This window comes from Xiphophorus hellerii, chromosome 17, assembly GCF_003331165.1.
Source record: "Xiphophorus hellerii strain 12219 chromosome 17, Xiphophorus_hellerii-4.1, whole genome shotgun sequence".
NCBI lineage: Eukaryota > Metazoa > Chordata > Actinopteri > Cyprinodontiformes > Poeciliidae > Xiphophorus > Xiphophorus hellerii.
Window position 1 is genome coordinate 20,374,474 of NC_045688.1, and position 13,932 is coordinate 20,388,405.

The 13,932-nt window shown below is 40.3% G+C and overlaps 1 protein-coding gene across 7 annotated transcripts in view; it reads left to right on the plus strand.

The window, feature by feature from the left end:
• The window catches only part of ipo8 (importin 8), a 47,532-nt gene that overhangs the window by 14,305 nt on the left and 19,295 nt on the right, over nt 1–13,932 (plus strand). For all 7 annotated transcript variants that reach the window (XR_004342731.1, XM_032590076.1, XM_032590078.1 and 4 more), the window contains 5 exons: nt 4,134–4,290; nt 9,145–9,234; nt 9,687–9,781; nt 9,868–9,952; nt 10,083–10,217. Coding sequence is in view for 6 of the 7 variants with exons in the window: in XM_032590076.1 (XP_032445967.1) it covers nt 4,134–4,290; nt 9,145–9,234; nt 9,687–9,781; nt 9,868–9,952; nt 10,083–10,217 (562 nt within the window). In the remaining variant the exon portion in view is untranslated. The remainder of the gene's footprint in view (nt 1–4,133; nt 4,291–9,144; nt 9,235–9,686; nt 9,782–9,867; nt 9,953–10,082; nt 10,218–13,932) is intronic.

Below are 13,932 nucleotides of genomic sequence, written 5' to 3' on the forward strand. Positions count from 1 at the left end.
CATTAGGACTACAGCATAGGTCATTAGCACTTTGGGAATCTCAAAGATTCCCACAGTGCTCTCTGAGAGCTCCTATCTTGGCCTAATAATCTCTCCAGGAAGTTCTGGTTTCAGAGTGTTTCATTCAGTTGCTAAGAGCAACTCTGAGCAAGGAGATGACAGAAATGTCCATCTTAGTGAGAAGGTGTGGTTGACCCCGTTGCTATGTGTGATGCTGTCTTCTATAGACTGGGATTTTTGTACTTGTTTAAAAGTGGTTGGCAAACAACTAAATGCTGAATGGAGCATTATCACCACTAGGCGGAAGGGTGGACCAAATACTCCACCCCTTTCACCCTTCACACAGCATGAGCATGTTTGATCACATTTTATTTACTTCGTCATTATTTAGATTTGTTGCGGGTTCTCGCATCTGGAGATTTTACTATGTCATCTATTTGATATCAATGTGGATGCTCGGCTGTCAATCACTGCTATTGTCAAGCATTTGTATTGGTCAGCTTGGACACAAACCTACAAAGCGTACTCAATGTTGAGCTCAGTTTTAATACTATCTCAGTTTAACCAATTTCAAAGATTATTTTGACATTAGCTGATATTGTCTACTTGGTAATGGGAGTTCAAGGGCTGGCCTGTGGAAAAGATACCTTGAAAGTGTGAACAAATTGCGCCAACAGGTCATGAGCCAATTATTGTACATGGTTAGAAATGCTGATCAGGTCATTTCTATTGTAAAGAAGGTAGTTCAGTTTAAAACTTGAACATTAAACTAACATTGACTTTTCATCACAATGTCCACTCATTCCTTCATTTAGTATTCAACAATAAATAATGTCCATTGAGGATTGAATTCAATGTGAGTCCATGAAGTTTAGCTCATGCATTTTTCATTTTTATCGCCCACTGGTGGCTTTAAAGCAGTGGTCTCCAACCTTTTTATCACCGCGGACCGGTGCAGCTGACGTGGCGCAACCGAGAGTCCGGTGGACATCGGAGATATGTGGAAACTATAATCTGCTTAATAAACATGGATGTTTATTCAGTTAAAACTGTTAACTACGAAAAAAATAACTCGCCTTCAAATCATAGTGCAGCAAATAGAGCGGCTGCTCCCACCGTTTTTTATCAAACGCCTTTTCTTTTTGTTTCATCTTTCATCACTTAAAATAAGTCCACAAACTGTCACTACTGCTTCTACATCGTCATCCGTGTTTGATTATTCTAAATTCACGTATGGTATGTTGGCGTTTTACTGGATTTTCTTCTGGAATCGGTTCGTGTGTGGTGTGTTGCTCCTGCCGTGTGGCTGGACTCACGAACCGACCAAACCTGTTTGACTTTTACCGGCTCGTGTCGTGTGTGGTCACAGAGGTTTGGAAAATCGGCGACAATCCTTAAATCGTGCCGTGTGAACCAGACTTAAGACTCACAAGCTGTACTCCTCTCATCTCGACCGCTCCTAACGCTCTCAGACTCTGGTCGCTATGGTAACGTTTAAACATTCCTTCAAAATAAGATACAGATGCGCCACAAAAACGAACATTTTACTTTTATGAAAATTTTAACTCACGATAACGACTAATGGGAACCCTGAGCTTGTTTCTCTGCAGCCAGACGGTCCCATCTGGGAGTGATGAGAGACAATGACACCCGAAGTGTTGCTTATGCACAGGGTGCTTGGTCTCTAGTGGCGAAGCAGTTTGAAGGCTTCAATGCCTCATTAACGAGCCGGTCACCATATCATGCAGAGCTTCGAATGTGGGAATCACCTACCGGGATAAATCCAATCTCCTGTCTCTTCTCTGGCCCTTTTCCCCTTCGCAAAGAAACTTTCCAAAGACATCTGATCTGTTTCTTACTCATTTTGTTGCTTGTGGGATCAATGTTGGAGCGCAAGACGTAACCGAGAGAATCCGGTTAAAAGATTTTCAAAATAAAAGATCCTCAAGACTCAAATAATGCATAAAACGGAAATATTTAATTGTTTCTTGTGCAGCCCAGTACCAATTGGCCCGGGGGTTGGGGACCACTGATTTAAAGAATCTTTATTGTGAGGTTCTATATAGGTTTTCTGGATCACCTCATTACATCCAGTATTCCCATAAACTACAACAAGGATGCATTTTAATCCAAGACTGAAATCAAAAATCTGCCTGGGCTGCCAACCATCCATCTACTTAATGCTGATGGTGATTTTGTCATTCACCATTCATTAAGCAGGAAAACTATTAAAACAGTGCGTCGGCCCCTTGAGTTGACTTCCACATGTCTCGCCATCTCTCAGGTATTCTGAGGGAACGTCAATGAGTCGGGATTATGTTAGGGATGCTCTGATCAGGTTTTTTGCTGCCGATTCCGATACCGATCACCCATAAGGGCCGATCACTGTCGATCACCGATCATTGCCGATCACATGCATTGGCTGATCATTTTTCGCTTTAGGTATAAATGCTACTATGTGGTCTGACAAAATAAAAAAATGATCTGGTAATAAATTCACCTAATTTAGACATAAAACATCCAAAATACTTGCAGCACAATACGGCAGCTATTCAGTCAAAAGGACAACTGAAAAACCTGCAATCAGTAAAATATTTAACAGTAAGGTTCTCTGTACCCTACATTATACATGAGTCAAATAAATCTCACAGCACTACGTACAGTATATCAAATAATGTTAAGAAAAAAAAACATTCATTCAAAGTCAAATGCAGGTTGCATCAAAATAAACAATACTGAGTTACTGAATCAAAACTTCCTGAGGCCATGGCTAGCTGATTAATGCTGGTTCTGATTGGTTGTTTCTGACTGAGCAGAGTAATTCTGCAGGACACAGGAGAAGGGAGAGGAGTTTATTTGTTTTTCAGAGATTATCTGTCTTACGTTAGGACAACAAAAGTTTTTTGTTTAAGTTGCATGTCGCAGCTTTAAGCAGATGTTTCGTGTGAGAGTTCACTGCCAGGTGGAGCAGAAATGGCACTACGTCTGTGAAATATTACTACCAGTATTGTGTAGCGGCGGTCCAACAGCGATAGTGGTCCAACAGCAACAGCGGTCTTACATTGCCAGCTCGAAGATGTAAATTATTTTTTGGGTCATTTTCTGACCGTTATGCTCTTCCGAGTGAGTGTTGGTAGTTGTGCGCTGCTTTACCTTCTGCCTGACTGATGCGGATGTTTATTTTCCTGCAGTGAGCCTCAATATAGACAAACTCCATCAAGTTTTTGTTTTTTGCCATATTAAATTCGTCACAATGATGCATTTTGACATGCTTCACCCCTGAGGTAATTTTTCACCGCAACACGCAAACGTCCCCATTCACTCTCAGAGCATTATAATTGCACACGGCATTGCTTAGGATTTGTTGCTGTGCGCTCGCGCAGTGTGAAGGAAAGAGGAGATTAGCTGCACACACAGGCTGCGAAGTGAGATACAGGTGATCGGTTTGTGTGATCGGCAACAAGAGACCATGATCGGCAATGACTGATCATACACTTTTTCACGGAAATCGGCCGATTATGATTGGTGGCCGATCGATCGGCACACGTCTAGATTATGTAGCATCATTGTGTACGTATCGGAAGGATCTGACATATGGACGTAGTTTGTGCAGCTCAACAACCTTGGCTGAGATCAAGCTCCCCATTGTCCCAGTCAGGGACTGAGCCCCATCCGCTCATGGCCATGGGAAAGCAGGCCAACCGTAGCTCCATTAGCCATTCTGAGATCTCTTGTGTGAGATGTCTCATGACTTCAGGAGACCCTAATTTCTCTGAGTCTCCTTGAGGCCATGCATTATTGATGCTTCAGGAGCAGAGTTGTTAGGAGTTAATCGATCATACATCTCTGAACATACATGAGCTAATAAAGTTAGGTGATGGGGTAGAATCAGTTGATCAAAACATTTTAAGATTAACTTGAGGCAATAACTTAATAAAAATAAATTGCCTGTTAGTAAAATGTTTTAAAAGCACAGCCATAGTGAGTAATAAACTATGTAAGACCAGTAATAATGTGACTGCATTTATTTAATGGGAAGTAGCAGTTCCAGCAGGTGCCACCGCTGCCAATGCTTCAGATTTCAGAAGGAGTCTGAGGTTAACTGATGTCTCTGCTGTATATGTGGGCTTTAGGTACAGGAAGGCAGATGAGAGGGAGCCGCTACTGGCAGCCATGCAGATTTTTCTGCCTAGGATTCAACAGCTCATCAGCCAGCTGCTTTCTGATGCGACCATTTTTTCTGTCCTCATCCAGAAGCAGGTCCTCAAGATCTTCCATGCTCTTGTCCAGGTAGGATTATGTTGGTTTGTTTGTTCAGTCCAATGACATGGTCCACCTCAGAGCTCATGCTATCTCTAACATTACTTAGGGTGTTTTCACACCCGATAGTCCGGTAGTCTTGGTTTGATTGGGGATCAGACTTGCAACATTTGTTACATTTTCAGGACTCTAGTTTGCATTCACACTACATTGTGTCAAAAGACTCAAACTAACTGAAAAACCTGTTCCCCCCGCTGCCTGTGGTGGCGCTGCACCAAGAACTACTGAAGGAATCGACACAAAAACCTCTGAAGAAGACATAGAGCGGAGGCCCTTTTTGGTAGGACTCCACAATATGTTGCGGGCTGCTAATGGGTCTAGTGTTAAGAGTAGCATCTGGTTCATCATACCAAGCAAACTTGTCCTTCGCGTCTCCTGAACTTCCACTTGTCCTTAGCATGTCACGTATTTTGATGTATTGATGGCAAAGTCTTTTTTACCTTAGTGCGGTACTGTGCAAATGTATGAGGGAATCCCAGTGCCTCCATTTTCACACTTTTTAGCTTGAAGAAGTGTGTGGTTGCAAGTAGCTGTGATATATTTTCTTCTGACCATATTTGTATGAGGGCTTTTATCATACAAATATGATAAAAGCACTCCATGTCTGACTACGAGCTATTTTTTCCACAAATGGTAAAAATGCTCGTTTGTTATGGTTGTATTGACACAGAATGCCCTGCGATGTAGTTCACTTCCTGCTTTTGGAACCATTTCTAGTCAGGTGGCATTCAGATATACACTGCCTGGCCAAAAAAAAAGTCGCCACCTGGATTTAACTAAGCAAATAGGTACAAGCCTCCTATTGGATAAGTACTGCATAGGCGATTATCTTTCAGCTGGCAACAAGTTATTTAACCCCAGCTGATGCAATGAGTAACTCCTCATTTCTTAAACAACCTTGGCAAAAGACACATCCTGTGGTCGTGGAAAAGACGTTAGTCTGTTTAAGAAGGGTCAAATCATTGGCATGCATCAAGCAGAGAAAACATCTAAGAAGATTGCAGAAACTACTAGAATTGGGTTAAGAACTGTCCAACGCATCATTCAAAACTGGAAGGATGGTGGGGAACCATCGTCTTCCAGGAAGAAATGTGGTCGGAAAAAAATCCTGAATGATCGTGATCGGCGATTACTTAAACGTTTGGTCAAATCAAATCAAAGAAAAACAACAGCAGAACTCAGGAGTATGTTTAATTGTGAACGCAAAAGCATTTCCACACGCACAATGCGAAGGGAACTCAAGGGGTTGGGATTGAACAGCTGTGTAGCCGTAAGAAAACCTCTAATCAGTAAGGCTAACCAGAAAAAAAGGCTTCAGTTTGCTAGGGAGCATAAAGATTGGACTCTGGAGGAATGGAAGAGGGTCATGTGGTCTGATGAGTCCAGATTTACCCTGTTCCAGAGTGATGGGCGCATCAGGGTAAGAAGAGAGGCAGGTGAAGTGATGCACCCATCATGCCTAGTGCCTACTGTACAAGCCTGTGGGGGCAGTGCTATGATCTGGGGTTGCTGCAGTTGGTCAGGTCTAGGTTCAGCAACATTGTGTGCCCAAAGAATGAGGTCAGCTGACTACCTGAATATACTGAATGACCAGGTTATTCCATCAATGGATTTTGTCTTCCCAAATGGAACGGGCATATTCCAAGATGATAATGCCAGGATTCATCGGGCTCACATTGTGAAAGAGTGGTTCAGGGAGCATGAGACATCTTTTTCACACATGGATTGGCCACCACAGAGTCCAGACCTTAACCTTATTGAGAATCTTTGGGATGTGCTGGAGAAGGCTTTGCGCAGTGGTCAGACTCTCCCATCATCAATACAAGATCTTGGTGAAAGATTAATGCAACACTGGATGGAAATCAATCTTGTGACACTGCAGAAGCTTATTGAAACAATGCCACAGCGAATGCGGGCTGTAATCAAAGCTAAAGGCAGTCCAACAAAATATTAGAGTGTGACCATTTTTTGGTGGCGACTTTTTTTTTTGGCCAGGCAGTGTATTTTCAATCATGCAAAAGTTCACTTCAACCGGATTGAGACCTAGATTTTTAGACAGATCAGAGTTCATTTTTTTAGTCTGTTTTGGAATTCAAATTTGCATTCTCACCTCCCAAAGGAATCTGACTTTCTAGACAAACAAATTAGAGTCTGATTTAAGACGCTAATTCTGGGCTGGTATGAATGCACCCGTAATCCCCAGAAAAGTTAAACATTTTATCTGCGACAAAAAAACAATTACAACAGATTCATCTTTTCAGATTTTCATCAGATTTATAGCAATAATTTTAATAATAATGCATAATAATAGTGCACGTGATGTCATCAGTTCCATTGTTGCTAGCATACAGATACAACACCCCAATTCTTTTGTGGCAATATCTGATTTTAATCATGCCTCACTCTCTTCAGCACTGCCAACATTTCACCAGTTTGTCAGCTGCTCCACCCAAGAAAACAATGTATGTATGTGTATGTTTCCAGAAAAAGACCTCCTCTGGGGAAATCTGACCATAATCTTGTTTTTCTCTGCACTGAATACAAACCCCTGGTGAAGAGACTACGCATTAGGAAGATGGCTGTTAGGAAATGGTTATAGGAAGCACAAAAGGACCTCCAAGCTTTGAAGCAACCAATTGGCGTATGCCACATGGAGATGACATCAGTATTATGACTGAGTGTGTGACTGAGTGTGGTAACCCCTGGTTGCCGTAAGCCGCTGAGACTATATACACGCTTATACAGGTCCTTCTCAAAATATTAGCATGTTGTGATAAAGTTCATTATTTTCCATAATGTAATAATAAAAAATGAACATTCATATATTTTAGATTCATTGCACACTAACTGAAATATTTCAGGTCTTTTATTGTCTTAATACAGATGAATTTGGCATACAGCTCATGAAAACCCAAAATTCCTATCTCACAAAATTAGCATATTTCATCCGACCAATAAAAGAAAAGTGTTTTTAATACAAAAAAAGTCAACCTTCAAATAATTATGTACAGTTATGCACTCAATACTTGGTCGGGAATCCTTTTGCAGAAAAGACTGCTTCAATGCTGTGTGGCATGGAGGCAATCAGCCTGTGGCACTGCTGAGGTGTTATGGATGCTTCGATAGCGGCCTTTAGCTCATCTAGAGTGTTGGGTCTTGCGTCTCTCAACTTTCTCTTCACAATATCCCACAGATTCTCTATGGGGTTCAGGTCAGGAGAGTTGGCAGGCCAATTGAGCACAGTGATACCATGGTCAGTAAACCATTTACCAGTGGATTTGGCACTGTGAGCAGGTGCCAGGTCGTGCTGAAAAATGAAATCTTCATCTCCATAAAGCTTTTCAGCAGATGGAAGCATGAAGTGCTCCAAAATCTCCTGATAGCTAGCTGCATTGACACTGCCCTTGATAAAACACAGTGGACCAACACCAGCATCTGACATGGCACCCCAGACCATCACTGACTGTGGGTACTTGACACTGGACTTCTGGCATTTTGGCATTTCCTTCTCCCCAGTCTTCCTCCAGACTCTGGCACCTTGATTTCCGAATGACATGCAAAATTTGCTTTCATCCGAAAAAAGTACTTTGGACCACTGAGCAACAGTCCAGTGCTGCTTCTCTGTAGCCCAGGTCAGGCGCCTCTGCCGCTGTTTCTGGTTTAAAAGTGGCTTGACCTGGGGAATGCGGCACCTGTAGCCCATTTCCTGCACACGCCTGTGCACGGTGGCTCTGGATGTTTCTACTCCAGACTCAGTCCACTGCTTCCGCAGGTCCCCCAAGGTCTGGAATCGGTCCTTCTCCACAATCTTCCTCAGGGTCCGGTCACCTCTTCTCGTTGTGCAGCGTTTTCTGCCACACTTTTTCCTTCCCACAGACTTCCCACTGAGGTGCCTTGATACAGCACTCTGGGAACAGCCTATTCATTCAGAAATATCTTTCTGTGTCATACCCTCTTGCTTGAGGGTGTCAATGATGGCCTTCTGGACAGCAGTCAGGTTGGCAGTCTTGCCCATGATTGGGGTTTTGAGTGATGAACCAGGCTGGGAGTTTTAAAGGCCTCAGCAATCTTTTGCAGGTGTTTAGAGTTAATTCGTTGCTTCAGGTGATTAGGTTCATAGCTCGTTTATAGACCCTTTTCATGATATGCTAATTTTGTGAGATAGGCATTTTGGGTTTTCATGAGCTGTATGCCAAAATCATCTGTATTAAGACAATAAAAGACCTGAAATATTTCAGTTAGTGTGCAATGAATCTAAAATAGATGAATTTTCAATTTTTATCATTACATTATGGAAAATAATGAACTTTATCACAATATGCTAATATTTTGAGAAGGACCTGTAGTCGCAGCAGAGGAGAGAGGAGTAGAGAGAGACAGCAGAAACGGGCTGCAGGTCCGGTGTCATATTAACGTTGAGGAAACAACCAAACAAGTCACCACTTCCGAGCCTAAATCTCTCCAATTCCAGATCTCTGGTGTGAAAGCGATCTTTCCTGCCAACAGCCATCACCATCTTCAATAACTCTTTGAATCATCTGAATTAATGAACTACAACAACATTTAATTTCCCTTTGGTATTAATATAGTATTTTTGAATTGAATTTGAATTTGAAAGAACTCAGTTTGTGGAAAAAATGGTTTCAGTTTATTTTTACAAGATTCTTTTTACAGTAATTTGTCAAAAATAATTAATTAGATATTTTCAGTGGGATTAAACTGGAATGTCTGCTAGTAACTTATAAAAATGAATTACCTTTGGTACAGCAGAAAATTTGGGTTTTGTAATGAGGTACCAGTATTAACCTTGATGCTGTCCCACAGTACTCGCTGCCCCTTCAGCTGATCAACCACACTGTGATGACGCAGTGGATGGAAATTCTGCGATCCATTGTGGACAGAGACGTACCTGCAGTAAGACAAAGAAAGAAGTTTAAGCTATCTCTTTAAATTGTAAATTATACAATAATTTATATTGGTGATACTTGAAAAAATCACAGTAAATCTTCGTAATGATTGGTTGCGGTTGCAATGGAACAATGTGGAGTAGTTCAATGAGTGTGAATAAGGCACTGTTGAAGTTAAAAGTTAGTGTTACAGGAAAACCATGTTGTATTAAAGTAAGAACTCAAATATCTATTTTCATGTCAGTCACCTGTACAAAACTCTAAAGCAACTTGTTTTGTTAATGGTGTTTTGTTTTTTTGCAACATTACAACAGGACATTTGATCATGATTCTCTTACAAGAATAATTTTACATACAAACAGTCTTCATTCATTTTTGCTAGCTATGGCAGCAAAAACTCATGCAATGAAGAGTTTTTAGGTCTTCCATCTTGAACTTACAGTGGGCTGTGTTTGTTAGGAGACTTTGGAAGTTGATGAGGATGACCGTCCAGAGCTGGCTTGGTGGAAGTGTAAGAAGTGGACTTTGCGCATCATCACTAGACTGTTTGAGCGGTAAATTTCAGAGCAGAAAAGCAGAGTTAGAGTTCACACCAAGTATGAAGCAACTGTCATCCTCACTTATTTGATTTTAACCACAGGTATGGAAGCCCTGGCAATGTGACCAAGGAATACCAGGAGTTTGCTGACTTTTTTCTGAAGACCTATGCAGTAGGCATACAACAGGTTAGCTTGTGTCACTGAAATGCTCTAACACATAATAGACCTTTGAGATATTTTGTGCCACAAGGTTTTTCATTTTCTACCATTTTTGATGTGTTAAATAAACTATAATGGTTTTGGTTTTATCATGCAGGTCCTGCTGAAAGTGGTCGACCAGCACCGACGGGGTCAGTATGTTACTGCTCGGGTTTTGCAACAGTGCTTCACCTACCTCAACCAGGGTCTTTCACATTCACTGACATGGAAACAGATGAAACCACATATGCAGGTACATGTACCTTACTCATAGGATGTTTTTTTTATTATATAATAGAATATACTTTATTGATGTAAATATTAGTAAATACAAATATAACCATAAGCAATATAAATGTATTTTTAAAAATATACATATGTGATATTGTAAATATTTTAAATATGATTAAGTATAAAATAAATAAATAAAATAATCACGAGAATGCCCATGGGAATATATTAATCTATAAATGAGTCTAGAGAAAGATTTGATTAAAGACACTCAGAGTTAGGCATTTTATAATATGATAGCTTCAGGCAGGAATGATTTTCTGTGGTGCTCTGCATTTTGGTGCTATCAGTCTTTGGATGAAGGTGTTACTATGTCCGGCGTGTGGTTGCTACAGGAACACCAGTGGTATTTAAAGGATTCTGAAAACTGAAAACATTTTACAGCTGATTGGCTAAGCCTCTGATACAGTCTGTATTGAATAACTGTTCTTGTTGTCAACAAGCTTACCTCATTGCACAATAAGGTAATCCAAGCCAGCTCTCCATCTTCAAGGGTCTGGACTTCCAGGCCTGGGGAACCCTCACAAACAGAAACTACGATGTACCCCTCCTCTCGCCACTCAGGTCGCCAGACATGTTGCCAGACATGTTGCCAGTCCATCACAGGGCAACACATAGACAGACAGGACAAAAAAGCTTGATTCTTGCATAGGTTATCTGTCTCATGCTACACTGTCACAACATAGTGACAGTTTCAACAAATATGTAATAAAATATTTTTTATAAACGTTACAAACAGCAGCTTTAATTATGAAGCTATCAGGTACAGGACACAGTTTAATTCAGCAGCAGAAAGAAGATATTAGACAAAACTTGAACTCACCAGTTATACTTAAATTCTGTCTTTTCCTAGAAACTGAGACTGAGATACCTTTTCTGATGTAATACTTTTTTGACCAGGAGAAAGAGGAGTTCAAACCGTCATGGTAATTACCTCCCAGGAGCCCATTAAATTGTGGATGGAAACCCAGGCTGAAATCTAATATTTCCACCCTGGTGGGTGTAATTCCAGTAATCCAACAACAATTCTTGAAGTTGTCTTCAGCAAAAGCCCCAAAAAGTAATCCCACCGTGAACAGAATTTTGGAAATAATTCAAAATTCAAATCCTCAACAACTGGGAGCTTGGCTGTCCTCTTAACTAAGCAAAACTCTGATCTGGCTTGTTTCAAAGAACTGCAAGATAAAATTCATCACAATGTTTGCTCCCAATGTTGACCAACATTCGGAGCAATGTTGACCAACCAATGTTGACCAACATTGGGAGCAAACATTGTCCAAAGAATGTGCCAGGGAGCAAGCACTAGTACTTCCTCTGCTCACTCTTCTATACAACTTGTAGTATAAGGTTTGGCGTACATGACTTCTCTGTTCAAGTGTTGATATTCACAAACTGAGGGTAGTGACCTGTAATTATGCCTTCCTTTACTAGAATCAAACCCATTCTTCTGCTTTTGGTAATCCATGTTTGCTCATTCTGGATTTCCCCCAGCCGTTTTTACGACTTCAATATTCCCCTCTCAGTCACATTGCCTTTTCTCAGCCTCTTTCCTTCACTATCCCTATCATAATACTTATAGACACATTGCAATGTGATGTCATACATGAAAGATTCTGCCATCCAGCTCCCTGCTGGAGAGCAAACAATAAGTCGCCGACAATGAGTACCATTGGTTGTAGTTGTCAAGTTGTCAACATAACACATTAAATATTCAATGTACACGTTATTTATGAAAGAAAAAGGGACTTGGCGCTTTGGTACTAATTGTCAACACTACGACAACTAGGTAACAAGGTCCAAAGTAGTGTGGTGCATGTAGATTCTAAGCTAAAATGTGGCGGAAAGTTATTTGCGGCTGTCGCGTAGTTCCATGGGCCCCTACACGAAACGCCATGTCTCCAGTAACGGCCCTCAGTCTTGCAACCCTCTGGACATGTCCCATTAAACTAGGCTAATGTGATTTTAAGATTGAAGTAATTAAACATGGCAAAAACATGACTGATGGCAATGAGTACAAACATGCCAAATTCAGTGTGATTATGAATAACGCCGATCAAACATGATAAACACATTGCCAATTAAAAGAAAAAGAAGAAACAAAGAAGTAAAGTAGCACTTGTGAATTTGTTAATACTCATTTTAAGTAGATTCTGTCGTTTGTTTTATAAAGATTTCCTGCCTTAGGAATTTTTCAGATTTCTAGTGTACTCCAAGTACATCTGTCCGTTTTTTTTTTATCCCCATTATAAAAAATAACTCTCAAGAATAAAAAGTGTATCAAAATTATTTTCCAAATTTCATTATGATTAATAGAATTTGAAGCATTTAATAAAAAAAATAAAATAAAATTCTAGGATTTTAAAACTTTTTTTGATGTTAATGTTATAATGAAAAATCTTTAGTAAAATCCTCTTACTGTGCAGGCAGATGATTCTGCTAAAAATTAAATTTCATGTCAAAATATAATTCATTTTGGGGGGTGCTGAGGTGGTGCAGGAGTCCCCCACATATGGAGGCCTTAGTCCTCGATGCGGCTGTCACAGGTTCGATTCCCAGCCTGGCGACCTTTGGTGCATGTTTTTCCCTTTCTCTCACTACCCACTTTCCTGTCAATTCGCTATCAAATAAAGGCCACCAGAGCCAATAAAAAAAAATATATATATAATTCATTTAATTATTTGCATTTTAGAAGTACTGTATTTTTGCAGTATCTCCTGTCTAAATAAATTTACCCAATGCAGCAGGGCCGACCCAAGCCTCCGTGGGGCACTAAGCTGAAAAACTCACTAGCGGGATGGAATCAATCTTGGAGAAGTTGATCGTTTCGGTTCAGTGGAACGGCCACACTAATTTGGATAATTGGGAAGTGAGATGTATTGGTGAGACTTTAGGGGAGATTGAAATTTAAGATCTACCCAACCTAAAACATTCTGTATCTGAATTGACTTTTCCCCATGTTGCCTTGGAAGGGCTACATATTTTTAATTTCCTTGAAGATGTGTAAACATAACGCTCCTTCCCACCTCACCCTCTCCTGTTATCCATGCAGTTGTGGAGCTGAGCGCTCCCAAGGACATGCCTTGATAACAGCATCACATCGGACTTCTTCCGTGGTACTGAGTAACGTGGTTTCATGGTCCCGTGATGTCACCGCCTTCACTCATGTCTCTGTTTTGTCTTTTGTGTTGTCTGAATGTTGCTATGTTCCCTAATGTGTCCTTTCCTCTTTTAATTTCATCCCTCTTTTATTATTTAGAAACTGTGGAATATTCACTTTTAACCCAGAAAAGGAATTAGAACAAACTTAGAATCCAGAGAAATAACTTTAAACTGTGGATAACACACTACTTAGACCAATACTATACTTCTTAGATTATTCTAGTTTATCAGTATTTTTGGAAATTGTGGAATAATTTCCACAAAAAGAGTGAGCTAAAGACTTTAGCTTTAGCTCACTCTTACTATTAGTAAGAGTAGTGCTTACTATTTAGACCAGTATCATACTTTTTAGGTTACTTTTTAAATTACTATGCAGAGACTCCTATTCTTGCAACCCAGAAAAGGAATTAGACCAGAGGATACTTCCCTATAGTTATACTTTGGATCAACATTATTAGATTCTTCTTTTTTTATTTTCATCTTGTTTTGCTCTTTCCTTTGGTTTATCTTGTTTGTAT